Genomic DNA, 15,143 nt, shown 5'->3' with positions numbered 1-15,143 from the left:
AAGATCTTAATCAAACATTCTAGTTCAAGCTTTCTAGAGGAACCAATACCTTGATATTGCCACCAGGAAAACACTAGCCAAACAGGCATTTGGAATTGAGAATTCAAGTAAGTTTGATGTCTATGGCAGCAAGTATCCCTTCTGTTAAATGATGTTACCCCGAGTGGTTGCTGGAAAACTGTACCTAACCTAGATTATCACAGTAATCAAGGACAAAAGCATGGGATGGTAAACATCTGGCATTGCAAGTCACACTCCTGAAAAAGGAAGAATTTTCTAATTAAATTGTCAGTGATGCATCTATTCAAAACTAGCAGCAGCAGAACTATAGACAATGTAAAAGTGAATGCCTATTTTGAGAACACTCTGTTAGGTTCTCTAAAGCTTGGCACTGTTGTCATGTTGGGCCAGATATTTCTTTCTTGGGAGGGGCAGTCTGTCCTGGCATAATGTTCTTCAGCGTTCCTGGCCTCTACCAACGAGATATCCTGCAGACTTCTTTCCCCATTCTTAACAACCGCCCCCCCGCCCCAGAAGTCTACAGGCACAGTCAAACTGGGGAACAAAATCACCCTCATGAGTTCCTTCTTCGACCTAAATTATGGGGAAAGTGGTTCATATATGTTCAATGTTCGTGACAAGGAAGCACGTTCTTAGGTCTATCAGCAGAATGACTCTCAAAAACACTTCTGTTTATTAACCCTTACTCAGATTTATACATGTTACAAGATATGTATTCCTATGCACACACTGATAAAGAGGAAAAAAATGTCAGCCTGGTCAGGAGACCTTGCTCCCTCGCCCATCGCTATAATCGGAGGGTGGTCCTAGAGCATATGCCTTTTCAGCCAAGTTTCAATTCATCTAAGGTTGACTGCTGAAAGTGCTATGACCTAAATCGATGTTTGTATGTATATGTATACACATACACACATGTACACATACAAACATACTGAACACATGAACCAGGGTAATTAATTTCATACACATATCTCCTGAGATTTGCACCCACATAACAGGCCTTATTTCTTGCCTTATGATGTCCACATCTCTGTTTTTCTCACAGAGATGTGGTTTCAGGACCCAAGATCTCTGTACCCTGGGCAGAGGAGAAGTGAGCCTGTGGATTCCTTACTAGATGGCCCAAATGTGAGACCCAGTCCGACAGTTCAGCAGCCTGAAATTGACCTGTGGCCTCTTCCAGGCTGATCTCATCATCTTCCTTCCTCCAGTTCTTTCAGCAGGAACCAATCATTTCTACCCATTTTTCTCCCTTCCTACGTGTCCCTAGTGTGATCCAAGGTCAAAGTGTCATCATGCAGCCTGTGAAGCTGTGCAGGGAGAACTCTCTCCACGCCAACATCTGGGAATGATGTGCCTGTACCGCTGACTATGGGAGGAGACCCAGATACTCAGGATCCTTTCTGGTCTCAATACCAAGAACACCAGGACCACCAAGGACAGACTGATACGGGAATGCTACAGTTGGAAGACTATTCTCAGCCTCAACCTGAGCACACACAAAAAAACAACCGCCACAGGATCGGGGCCAGGTGGACATATCTTTCATTCTGCAGCGGTGGGATGAGTGCTGCCAGGCTGACTGTAGAGTGGAATCCTCAAAAGGGAACCATTGAAACAGGCTGATGGCCACAGCACATGTGAGCTTAAGAATCATCTCATATCCTCACCCAGTCTCACCAGCAATATACAGAAACCTCAAGAAGACTTTAGGTGAACTCCTGCCATCCACAGATTGTCAGCAAAAGGTACAAATTTTTTGAATCCTCATTCACAGGAAGAGGACCCTCCAAGGACTCCAGCTGTGCCTCAGGGAGTAAGATTTTCAGGCTCTTCTGAACACACTGCAAAGTTCACCAGGGCCTGAGCTTCTGGAGGAAGATGGCATTCTGAGTCTGATCCAGGCCTCCTTTCTTTTGATGCAGATCAGAATTTAAAGAACAATGATCGTGGAAGCCATCCTGCCGGGGCAAGGTTAAAGTGAGGAAAGGAAAAACCAAGTGGAAACCCAAATGGAGGTTATCTTGTGGGCAGTGGTTATCTTCTGTACTCCACTAAGGATTCTTTCCAAGCTCCACTCTGCCGCTGGAAGCACCATAGGACACATCTGCTGAATTCTTGTGGGAAAAAAAGCATTTTACTGACAAGTATGACCTCTGTGATGACCACGTCCTCCACCACCTGGAAAATCCACAAAGGGTAGCCTAACTCAGGCGAGAACAGGTCTCTGAGGGACATCAGAACTTCTCCTTCCTGGCAACATGGGAAGGCAAACTTGAAATCTGTTATGTAAAAAATGAAGGGATGCTGTACTTCCTGATGGAGTTCATAAAACTAAACTTTTCCCCAAAGCTCCAAGGGTTTAAATTAGGAACCAGACACTACTTCAGTATCCATCATTAAAGGAACAATTAAATGGATTAGGACAAAAACTTCAATACTGAGTAGTCTTCACTTAGAAGTGTATTTTTATTTAAAACATACAAAAAATTGTAAGAATCTGTAATAGCAACACCATATCATCACCAAACATAGTCTAATGATGTTAATACTTCCACTTTTTAGGGTTTTTTATACATTTGCATATATGATTATATATGTCCATAAAATTTTTCCTCAGATAAACTTTGTATGTTTATCAAAACTTGGTAAACCATTCTCACTGTCCATCTTCTCCCTTCTTTTGAAAAGGTAACTTCTAAAAAGATTTTGGTGTATGTGGGTCTACCTTGGTAATAAAAATGTCTTTAAAAAGTATTACTTCAAAAAAAATTACTTCTTTATTTCATCAATCTGTTTTCTGTTTCGTCATATCTGCTTTACTTTCCATATGAAGGTATTGAAAGATCAATACATATACATCTAGTTTTACAGATACCAGTTTTGCGCAAATAATAGTTGTGAGGTGGACATCCTTCTGGTATCTGGGTGTGCTACGTGCAAGAGTTCTCTAGGTGTTCATACTGAAGCACAAGTGCCAGAATATTCCAGCACCAAGATTCATGGCCAAATTACACTCAGCACAAATAAGCTGTATCTTCATTAACCACTTACGGAATTAAAACTCACATGCCTATGTACAGGTATTTGTGGCACAAATCTACCCAAAAAATCTGATATGATTATTTGACAGTGTTGATACCATGCCCAGTTTGATTTTTAGATTGTTCCACCAGATGATTCTCATGCAGCCAAAGCTGAGAGCTCCCAGTATCTTTCCTGTACTTCAACCATATGTAGACAGTTCTTCAACTTATGAAAACAAGTCTGATGACTTGAGAAGGGAAGACTATACATTTGTATCTGTAATCCTCTTCACTTACATGAACATCTGTATCTGCATGTTTATAGGTATTGCTCCTCAGTTCAGTCGCTCAGTCGTGTCCAACTCTTTGCGACCCCATGAATCGCAGCACGCCAGGCCTCGCTGTCCATCACCATCTCCCAGAGTTCACTCAGACTCACGTCCATCAAGTCCGTGATGCCATCCAGCCATCTCATCCTCTGTCGTCCCCTTCTCCTCCTGCCCCCAATCTCTCCCAGCATCAGAGTCTTTTCCAATGAGTCAATTCTTCCCATGAGGTGACCAAAGTACTGAAGCTTCAGCTTTAACAACATTCCTTCCAAAGAAATCCCAGGGCTGATCTCCTTCAGAATGGACTGGTTGGATCTCCTTGCAGTCCAAGGGACCCTCAAGAGTCTTCTCCAACACCACAGTTCAAACGCATCAATTCTTCGGCGCTCAGCCTTCTTCACAGTCCAACTCTCACATCCATATATGACCACTGGAAAAACCATAGCCTTGACTAGACAGACCCTAGTCAGCAAAGTAATGTCTCTGCTTTTGAATATGCTATCTAGGTTGGTCATAACTTTTCTTCCAAGAAGTAAGCGTCTTTTAATTTCATGGCTGCAGTCACCATCTGCAGTGATTTTGAAGCCCCCCCAAAATAAAGTCTGACACTGTTTCTACTGTTTCCCCATCTATTTCCCATGAACTGATGGGACCAGATGCCATGATCTTCATTTTCTGAATGTTGAGCTTTAGCCAACTTTTTCACTTTCATCAAGAGGCTTTTTAGCTCCTCTTCACTTTCTGCCATAAGGGCGGTATCATCTGCATATCTGAGGTTATTGATATTTCTCCTGGCAATCTTGATTCCAGCTTGTGTTTCTTCCAGTCCAGCGTTTCTCATGATGTACTCTGCATATAAGTTAAATAAGCAGGGTGACAATATACAGCCTTGATGTACTCCTTTTCTTATTTGGAACCAGTCTGTTGTTCCATGTCCAGTTCTAACTGTTGCTTCCTGGCCTGCATACAGATTTCTCAAGAGGCAGGTTAGGTGGTCTGGTATTCCCATCTCTTTCAGAATTTTCCACAGTTGATTGTGATCCACACAGTCAAAGGCTTTGGCATAGTCAATACAGCAGAAATAGATGTTTTTCTGGAACTCTCTTGCTTTTTCCATGATCCAGCGGATGTTGGCAATTTGATCTCTGGTTCCTCTGCCTTTTCTAAAACCAGCTTGAACATCAGGGAGTTCACGGTTCACGTATTGCTGAAGTCTGGCTTGGAGAATTTTGAGCATTACTTTACTAGCATGTGAGATGAGTGCAATTGTGCAGTAGTTTGAGCATTCTTTGGCATTGCCTTTCTTTGGAATTGGAATGAAAACTGACCTTTTCCAGTCCTGCGGCCACTGCTGAGTTTTCCAAATTTGTTGGCATATTGAGTGCAGCATTTTCACAGCATCATCTTTCAGGATTTGAAACAGCTCAACTGGAATTCCATCACCTCCACTAGCTTTGTTCGTAGTGATGCTTTCTAAGGCCCACTTGACTTCACATTCCAAGATGTCTGGCTCTAGATTAGTGTAAATACATATCTATTGTTCACCTACACAGCCCCTATAGCTCCCCTCTATCCTCTATTTATCTCTCTGTATCTACACATGTATCCATAGCCTCTGGGTGGACACAGGATGACTTTCTCTAGAGAGAGAAAAAAGTAAATTTTCTCTTCTGAAGCAAGCAGTGAGGTTAAGTCCCTAGAGAAAAATGTAGGGAACAGTGTCTGACCAAGGGAGTCAGGCTGACCAGTTCAGAATCTCAAGTCTGATGTGCCTTTCATGAACTGGATGACCAGACATCCTATTTGAGGTGATCTATGGATGTGGGCTGAGCTCAACCAGTGGAGGGGTTAAAAGTTATCATGGTCGAGGCCTCCACAGCCTGAAAACAGGGTTGAGAACACAGAGTCTGCAGGGTTTTGAACCTTGCAGGTGGCAAGTCCAGTGGACCTTGCTTGGTGCCCAGGACTAGAGCATCTGATCACCCCGTCCCAGCAGTGCCTCCGGTAAAAGGCATCTGCTCTCTTCCAAGAGGCTCCTTGGGTCCCAAGAAGCTGGGCCCTTAGATTTCAGACCCCTCTGGGCTGAAAACCTTTGGACTGAGGGGCTTCTGAGAAAGGCTGCCCATAGTAAAAGAGACTCTTGGAGGAAACCCTCCCTCTTCGGCTGTTGGGAGCTGTAGCAGCCACCTTTCAACCACAAGGGGAGTGGCTGACAGGACAAGCTAAGGATGGCAGGGCAGAAAACTAGAACCTTAAAGCCCCCTAACTCAAGACTTGTTATATATACAAAATATAAATTCCCTTACTTGTTGAAGTTCTTTAGAGTTAGGTTTTCTGTTACATGTAATAAACACCTGGCTTTTGATAAGCCAGGTGGGGTTATGATTTCAGCAAACAGCATTAGTCCAAAAGCAAGAGAGGATGAGAATAAAGCAAACAGCAGCATAAACTTTTAAAGCTGCAACCACTTAAATGGAATAGGGACAGAGGAAAACAATACCAGGAATATTTCTTCACTGCTGCAGAGAAAGAGAAGACAGAATGTTTCTGCCACTATGGAAGCTGTGGAGGTTACTTAAGGCTGGAATAAGGAATCTCAAAAGCTGGAATAAGAGAATGCCAGGGGGGAATAATGAGAAAGGCCCAGAACTCAAGAGCTTAATTAAATGAGTTAAGAAATAAAGTCTCCCAGAACACAAGCAGAAAGCAAAGCCAAACTTACGAAGTCAAGGAAAGAAAAAGAATAAGAATCTAGCAGCTTAAGGCAGAAGTATCTCGGTATTAAGACTTAAAACAGTTGGTCTTTGGAACAGATATAGGTATAGTTCAATACCATTAACTATTAAAATCCAACTCATTTTCCTTGCTTAGTTTTGTGCTCCCAAAAATACTTCTGATAATTTGTTTCCCCACATATATACCAGCCCAAGAGATGAAATGATCTGAGAAATTACAAAACCAGGTATTAGAAAATTATTGGTTTATAATGAGCACTAGAAGCTGGCGCGTGTTTTGGTTTAAACATGTCTTCTGGCAGTACGGGTATAACAAATCAGACCCTTTTGCACATGACTGACAAAACTGGGATCTCTAGCTCTATAAAGCCAATAGGCTGTGGTAACTACTAAGGTACAGACATGGTGGATGACATGTCCATTTCACATCTAAAGCAATGATTTTCAACCACCCTAGTGTCACATCACAATAGAAAAACACATTTTAAACAAACATCCACCACCAACCCCTCCCAAGCCCCATTTAAGAATCACTACCATAGCGTGTTCCCTGGTGACCCAATGGTTAAGACTCATGTTTCCACTGTAGGGGGCTCGGGTTCCCCAGTAGGGAAACTAAGACTAAGATCCTGCCTGCCACAAAATGTGGCCCCAAAAAAGTCACTGCTATAGTGAGCAAATGGGTGTACTTTTTTTTTTTTTTTTAATATTTATTTTTGCACTTATTTGGGCTTCCCTTGTGGCTCAGCTGGTAAAGAATCCACCTACAATGCGGGTGACCTGGATTCAATCCCTGGGTTGGTAAGATCCCCTGGAGAAAGGAAACACTACCCACTCCAGTATTCTGGCCTGGAGAATTCCATGGATAATCTGTGGGGTCGCAAAGAGTCAGACACAACTGAGCGACTTTCACTTCACACGCACTTATTTATCTGGCCGTACCCACGTCTTAGTTGCAGCATGCAGGATCTTTGATCTTTGTTGCAATGTGAAATCTTTTAGCTTTTTCGCGGGTTTTGTCATTTAGTTTAGCTATGACATGCAAACTCTTAGTTGCAGCACGCATTGACAGTGCGGAGCCCTAGCCACTGGACCACCAGGGAAATCCCGGCACTTATGTCGTACCATTCCAACAAGCGGAGGAGGAGGAAAAGGTTAAATGCTTTGATTTAGGCCAGGTTCTGCCAGAAGCAGACTCCTTCCAGAAGAAAAGAGTGTGAGTGCAACTGATGATTCCGGATGCACTAGGAGAGAAGCGGGGATGTAAAGTAAGAGCAGGAGGCCTATGAAGGTGCAGTCATCCCACTGCAAGCAACTATGCTTTCTTCTACTGGCGGCCTCCCACAAATGGCATGGAAACCACCATCCCATCCAAGGAGTAACTCAAATATTCAGTTGTCATCTCTCTGGTCAGCAAGGAAGCTGAGTATGCACTCTCTGATTCGCATTCACCATTGGGTAAAAGCTGCTTTCAGGGGCATTAACTCCACAGCACTTCACACAAAGAGAGCGCCTCCAACAGGTGCTGGCAGGAAGACTCCTGCTGTTGGCATGTGCTGGACTGGTGAGCGCTCAGGCATCTGGGACAGGTACTGACATCTTGTTTTACAACGGATAGTTTCTCATTGACTTCTCTCCCCTTTGGCTCTCAGCAGTTCACCTGCTCATGCCATCTTTCACAGTCCTTGACACAGATCTTCTCTTTGCTCCGTTCAGAAGAAATAGCTTCTTTCTAATGGCCTATCAGTTCTAAATGGAACCTCTTATTGGTTCTAATATAAAAGCCAAAAATGTTAGTTCCTTTATAGCTTTTATACCTAAAAGGTTTTATGAATACAACCAAAGAAAACACTTTGTGGAGACTCAAATACAAAGTTCTATTTATTTTCAACAATGAAATCAACACAACAAAGAGGAACTAATCCTCTTATTTTTAAATCTAACACAATTCTTAGCACAAAACGATCTTCAGTAAATAAAAACACATTACTAGTAAACAAGTAAGACTTTTCTTGAGACTCTCTTGTAGTGTGTGTCTGAAACAAAACTAGATGATAGGTAAAGAAACACATGCTAGAGACTTCACTGACACAGACTCAAAGAAAAGAACAGCCAAGGAACAGGGTTCCCAAACATTAAGCTGGCAAAAGAAACACGGGCTTTTCAAAGCAGCCCAGAAATCAGAGCTCACTGAGGGATACAAGAGTTTGGAACAGTCCATGTTCAAGGCCTTGTAATTAAATTTTTCCGTATTTCTAGATTCTTGATTTGGAATCTATCACAATCTAGAGGAGCTTCTGCCAAAAGACAGGAGGCTCTTTATTCACGGTCTCACAAGGCCCATCTCATTTTCTTTCTTTGACTTCATGACTAGCTCCTATCAGCAATATAGCAGGGATTCCACTCCAGAAAACGACCACTACTATGTAAACCAATCTCTCCGTTCTCGATTTTCCTTTCAAAAATACACTGATACTGCCAGGAAGAGCTCGAAACATATCCCATTTCTTTTATTTCCATTTTCTTACACAACTCTGCATGGCGTGCTACAGTCCATGGGGTTGCAAGGAGTCGGACACAACTGAGCGACTGAACTGAACACAACTCTGCTTGGGTACAAGATCTAGGACTCACAGTGCAACAAAACTGGTCAAAAGATTAGTGTCGGGTTCCAATGCAAAAATTTCTGAAGTCCAATGGTCACACAAAAAAATTTAATGTCTTATCTGCCCAACTTTTTTTTTCCATTATCTTGCCAATTATTTCTTTCGGAATTCAATCCTCCGAGCTACATTCTGAGCACCAAATTTTTTGACCAATGCATCTCGAGTAGCCTCATCATCTTTTTGCAAATCTAAGTCATCCTGTCGGGACCAAATGGGATACCCATCAGCCCTCTGACCAGACTCTAAAAAGGAGGAAGTAGCCTCCAGCTCACCACTATTTTTCAGGAAGGCCTGTGTGACTGTTGATAGATCCAAGTTAAACTTTTCCATCAACTGCCGGATGATCTTAATGGCAGCTCCCACCTCTGGTGCAGAGACTTTTTCTTCTTCTTCTTCTTCCTCATCAGGCTGTGTTTCTGAGTCTTCCTCAGGCGTGGGTGGATCATCATCACACATTGTTATGTGTATTTCAAAATCAGGACTCTCATCCACCTAGACAAAGTGAAGAATAGAACCAGTGCATAACAACAAAGTCATAAACACTTACTCTTAAAATATCTGGTCTCTCCCAACTACCACCCCCTCTCCCTTTCACCCCTTCCTTCAGCTCCTCTAATGTGTTATGTTCCTTCTTGCATTTAGTCAGGCTAGATGTGTGGATACATGCATGTGTGTATATATACATACACACGCACATATATATGCGCCTTAGCGTAACCAGGAGTGTGAGTATAGGGTATACATGTGTCGATGTGTGCATGTGTAAACATATAAATACGTGTATGTATAATCATGGTATTCCAAAGAACATTAGAAGCTACACTGAATGTGAAAAATATATGCATATATAGGCACACATATATGAGTATACATGTATGCATTAGATTATCTATTAAAAATTTGACTTCCCTCTCAGGTTGTAAGCTCCATAAGGTCAGGAACTGTATTTTGCTTGTCACTACATCCTCAGTGCTTACCAATGCTTTTACATAATAAGCGCTCAAAAAACACTGCTGTATGAATATATTAGGGCCTCCACGCTCCACTACATTTAGGCACATTACAAAGAATGAAGACCTATGTAGGCCATGTTTGAGAGTTGTTGAAGTACCTGAAAGCTTGTGAAAAATGAACCAACTTTAAACTAAATGAATTTTAAACTATTTCGCGATTTAGACTAAGACCTAACCATTTTTCTTGGTGTTAGTAAGAAAAGTTAATTAACAAGATTCTTTTTCTTAGAGAAATATGCACATATAATTTGGATTTTTTAAAAAATTATTTTATGGTTGCCTTTCTCTATTACTATGATTAAATATGGGATTCCAACAAAATATCAGAAATTAACTGAATATGCAGAGCTAAAAAAGCTCTAAGTATATAAACAGCTAAAATTGTTTAATAAAAAAAATTAACCTCCTTAAAAAATTGCTTTTACCTGAGAAGCACAAAGTATTTTAAAAAGATAAATCCACAGTCTTAACTTAGAAAACCTTATAGATAAAAGTACTCAAAGTGAGATGCTTTGTACTGCTGAAAATCATGCTCGCCTTTCTCCCTCTCCCCCTCCTTCAAGCCTCCTACCAAACTCTGAAAGCTACATGCCTGGAACTTGGATTGGTCCCACTTTCCATCTTCCTCCTCCATCTTGAACTCTCTTACCTTTATGGGCCTCAGGTGTATAAAAAGGACAGATGGGATGACCACTTTCAAAGGAGGAGAACAGACGTAGGGAAAAAATGATTTCTAATCAACATACCACAATCTCCTCAAACTCTCGGGAAGCTTCTACAAGCATCTTTTTGACTGCTGCTTCATTCTCCTTCATCTCTTCTTTTTCAAATTCTTCTTCAGGCAAGTCTGGAGTTCTCTTATTCTGTGGTTCTGTTAAAGAGAACAGCACTAGATTAGAATTAGCTCTGGGCCACAAGTTAGGCTGAACTTTTTTCCCTAACAGTTTTTGATCAGAGGGTGAGAAAAACATAAGACACACATATTCAGTAATTTCTAATTTTTCAGCTTGCTACTGAAAAGTTATACAATAAAAATAATGATAATTTTACTAAGTTCTCATGTATAAAATAAAAAATACTCTTCAAGCTTAATTCATTGTTTTGTTTTGTACTTATATAGATTTTGCAAAAAAAAAAAAAAAGGCTGCCATAAACTGGGTTTTCTGGGAATCAGATTCTGAGATGGAGATTAACGTGTAACGTGTTGATCAGGGAGTGCTTAGCGGGCAGAGAGAGAAGTTGAGCTGTGAAAGAGCTCCAACAAGGCCTCAACTGAAACCATGGAGAAGTATGGAGCTGGGAAGGCCCTTCAGAGTTGACCATATTGGGGAAAAGGGGTCAATAACACCACACAGATTAGTCATTGGACGCTAGCATAAAATGACAGAACCTTGCCCAGCTGAAGATGGATCTGAGGGGTCTACCACAATCCACTACATACCATCTACAGAAAGAAGAGCCTCATAAAGCTAAACACCTTCCTATTCTCCTTTTACTCTGTTCTCTGCGGATTTAACTCTGCTGTTTTCCACTTAACAAAAACTGACTGTGGAGGGGGAACTCGAGGGAGTTTTGCAATGAAGCCGTTTCTGAATTCTGATTATGGTGATGGTTACACAAATCTATACATGTATTAAAACACCTAACTGGAAAACTTGTATGGCAATTCCTCAAAATATTAAACATATAATTACCATATGATCCACCTATTCCACTTTTGAAAATATAAAAAAATAAATAAATGAAATGAAAGCATGGTCTTAAACAGGTATTAGTACACCCATACCATAGCAGCATTATTCACAACAGCCAAGATGTGGAAGCAACTTAAGTGTCTATCAATGGATGAATGGATATACAAAATGTGGTTGTAAAGTGGAACATTATCCAACCTTAAAAAGAACAAAATTCTCACACATGCTACAACATGGATAAGCCTTGAAAATAAGCCTTTCACTTATATTAAACGAAATAACCCAGACACAAAAGGACAAATACATTATGACTGCACTTACATGAGGTACCTAGAGAGATCAAATTTATAAAGACAGAAAGCAGAATGGTGATTGCCAGGGGGAGGGAGGAATGGGGGGCTGGTGTTTACAGGGTATGAATTTCAGTTTGGGAAGATGAAAACATTCTAGAGATGGATGGTGGTGACGACTGCATCACAACATACTTAGTGCTACTGAACAGAGCACTTAAAAACTGCTAAAACGATAAGTTTTATCTAATATATATTTTACCACCATAAAAAAATTAAATACCTAACTGTACATCAAAATAAGTCAGTTTTATTTTATATAAATTTTTTAAAAGAAGCCTTATATTTTAGAGATATATGCTGAAATAATTAACAGATAAAATATGACATTGCCTTGCTCTGATCTACTTTTCTAAAAAACACAACCCCACACACTATTTCAGTTTCCATGGGTCAGAAGCCCAGGTATGGCTTGTACCGGTCCACTGATCAGGGTCTAATTTACTTTTATTTTTTAATAACATTTCTGCATGTATTGGCCATTTATTTATTCCCTCTTCTGAAAACTTCCTGTTTCATTTCCTTTGCTCATTTTTCTACTAGTTTCTCTTTTACTTACTAACTTCAGCAAGCCCTCAAAGGGAAACACTAAGGAAACTTGCTTTGTTGCAATGTATTGGGTATATTTTTCCAATCTGCCCTCTGACTTTATCACGAAAAGCTTTAAATTTTAAGTAATCAAATATATAAGTTTTTTTCTTCATCTTCCTGGCTTCAGAAATAACAACACACAGCTATTAAAAAGGCTATTCATCCACATTCTTTCCTGGTCCTTTTCGGATCTTAATTTTTATATTTAAATATCTGAACATGAAAACACTGCATAGGATGAGTCCAGTTAATTTCATCCCAAGTCATCTCTATGTCACTGATTTATATATTAAAAAAAAAAAATACATATATATATATATATATATATATATATATATGCTTTCCTTCACCCATACACATAGCCCTTTCCTCTCTCCAAGAATTCTCCCTCTTCCTTACTCCATCCCAGTCACACTGATCTCTGTTGCTCCAAGAAAACAACAGCCATACTCCACCTCAGGACCTTTGCACTTAATACCCCCAAAACCTGGAACATTCTTCATCAAATAACCACCTGTTTAGTTCCTTCACTTCCTTTGATCTCTGCTCAAGTATGAGCTTATGACAGCGAACTTCCCCTCTTACCCTGTAGAAAACAACCTCTTCTCCGGTCCTCACCCTTTTAATTTTTTTCTACAGCACTTGGAGTTGGTGATGGACAGGGAAGCCTGGCCTGTTGCAGTTCATGCAGAGTGGGACACGGCTCAGCGACTCAACTGAACTGACAGCACTCACCACTGCCCAGCTAGCATTTTAAGCTCCATGACTACAGGGAGTTTTATATACTGTTACCACCCAGGAGGTAAGAGTCTGGCGCTCAAATACTTGTTGGATGAATCTCAAGTATCACTTTACCAAAAACAAAACTCCTAATAAGCATACTGAACAGGAGAAAATAGATTTTACCTCCCCAGACTTCAACTGTTACGCAGAATAGTCACACAAGGAAAGAGACGATAAGTGGAGGAAGCGTAACTCTAAACGAAAGTGTCAGACAGTTTAAGCTCAATATCGATTATGCAGAAGAGAAGATTCTCAACAGCTATGCCCTGTGTCCTAACCACGTCGGAAAACCAATACTCAGTTCAACTGCGTTAGAAACTCACCTCACCCGAGCGAAACTAGGAAGCGGCTCCCAATAGAACCTTCTATGAATATGCATTCATTTAAGCCAAGACATGAAAATAAAATGGACTAGAAGGCAATGGCACCCCACTCCAGTACTCTTGCCTGGAAAATCCCATGGACGGAGGAGCCTGGTGGGCTGCAGTCCATGGGGTCGCTAAGGGTCGGACACGACTGAGCGACTTCACTTTCACTTTGATGCATCGGAGAAGGAAATGTCAACCCACTCCAGTGTTCTTCCTGGAGAATCCCAGGGATGGGGGAGCCTGGTGGGCTGCCGTCTATGGGGTCGCACAGAGTCGGACACGGCTGAAGTGACTCAGCAGCAGCAGCATGGCTTTAAAACTGGCTTATACCGAATCTACCTAAAGCCATGAGAAACACTGTTTAAAACGAGTCTGTGAAATATCTCTGAAAAGATACCCAAGATACAGGTTGTCTCTGGGGGAAAAAAACTGGATAGCTGGTGGGAAAAGAAAGGAGAAGGGGAAGAATTTTCCACAGACTCTTTCTGCCTCTTTTGCATCTCGGGCCACGTCGTGTTAAAGAGAGATTTCAAAATGATGCTAACTTTACCCGAATGTTTAAAGACAGATTGCAAAATGATGCAAACTTTAGCCGGACGGCAAAGGGGGTTAAGGAGAGGGGCTGGGCGATGCCCCTAAGACGCCCACATAGACTCCCCGCGGAAGGGGAGACGCCCCCGCCCCCAGAGCACACCGGTGACAGCGGAGCACCCGCGCGTCGGCGACCGCAGACCTCACCCCCGCTATCAGCAGCCTCCGGGTCTTGCTCAGCCTTCCTCTTGAGTTTCTGCGAGGAGGGGCTCACGGGGGCCTCCCCCAGCAGGTACTTGTGCTCCTGGCCCCGCAGGCGCTTCAGGTAGCGGTCCTTCATGGACTGCCAGGAGTGCTGGGTGAGCGAGCTCTTCTCCATCGCTTTCCACAAGGCGTTACCGGTGACGGAGCTGGCCGAGCGGGCATGTTCCTTCACGTAGGTTAAGATGGCCACGTCGTCCGCGTCCGTGAAGACCATCCGCCCCGCCGGCGACTGCGGCTCAGGCTCCGCCGCGGCGGCGGCGGCGGCGGCGGCGCCCCGGGCCTGGACCCCGGGCTTCGTCTCTGGGGCCTGGTCGGCCGCCGGAGCCGGGCCCAGACGGTAGGCCTCCAGCTCGAGCTTCTCGTTGCGCTCCACGCAGTCCAGAATGTACTGCGTGGAGATGAAGTCGCCCGAGGCCTCGGCCGCCGCCTCCCCGGGCTGGGCCAACAGCACGGCCCCGGGCTCCTGAACGCGACAGAGAGTGCCGCCGCCGTGCAGGATGAGCGTCGAGAGCCGGCGCTTTGCCGGGCTGGGACGCACGTAGAAGGACATGGAGCTGCCATCCTCCCTCACGAACAGGGTAGAGGAGTGAGTGGGTCCATTGGGGTCTTTGCCCAAATCCATCGCCTCCGCCATGGCTCTCCCCGGGAACCCGAAAAAGCTGCCCCCTTGCGCGCGCGCGCGCGACGAACAAGGAGCTGCAGGGATTCAGGTAAAGCTCCGGGTGACGCCTGCGCCAGGCCCCGTAGTGCGCCTGCGCATTGGTTGCGCGCG

The 15,143-nt window shown here is 42.9% G+C and overlaps 2 protein-coding genes across 2 annotated transcripts in view; one reads left to right on the top strand and one right to left on the bottom strand.

Moving 5' to 3' along the window:
• The window catches only part of DUXB (double homeobox B), a 36,729-nt gene extending 35,082 nt beyond the window's left edge, over positions 1-1,647 (top strand). Inside the window, 5 exon segments of the mRNA XM_052656155.1 lie at positions 24-107; positions 1,067-1,204; positions 1,400-1,521; positions 1,524-1,597; positions 1,599-1,647. Coding sequence (XP_052512115.1) covers positions 24-107; positions 1,067-1,204; positions 1,400-1,521; positions 1,524-1,597; positions 1,599-1,647 — 467 coding nt within the window.
• Positions 1,648-7,975: 6,328 nt separating this feature from the next.
• On the bottom strand, positions 7,976-15,087 carry TERF2IP (TERF2 interacting protein). Its single transcript, XM_052655719.1, has 3 exons — positions 14,315-15,087; positions 10,537-10,661; positions 7,976-9,269 (listed from the first exon to the last, which is right to left on the bottom strand). The coding sequence occupies exons 1-3, from the start codon at positions 15,003-15,005 to the stop codon at positions 8,871-8,873; spliced, it is 1,215 nt and encodes a 404-aa protein (XP_052511679.1). The 5' UTR covers positions 15,006-15,087; the 3' UTR covers positions 7,976-8,870.
• Positions 15,088-15,143: the final 56 nt, after the last annotated feature.

Source organism: Budorcas taxicolor, chromosome 18, assembly GCF_023091745.1.
Source record: "Budorcas taxicolor isolate Tak-1 chromosome 18, Takin1.1, whole genome shotgun sequence".
In the NCBI taxonomy this organism is placed as follows: domain Eukaryota; kingdom Metazoa; phylum Chordata; class Mammalia; order Artiodactyla; family Bovidae; genus Budorcas; species Budorcas taxicolor.
This window is presented reverse-complemented; position numbering and strand designations above follow the sequence as displayed.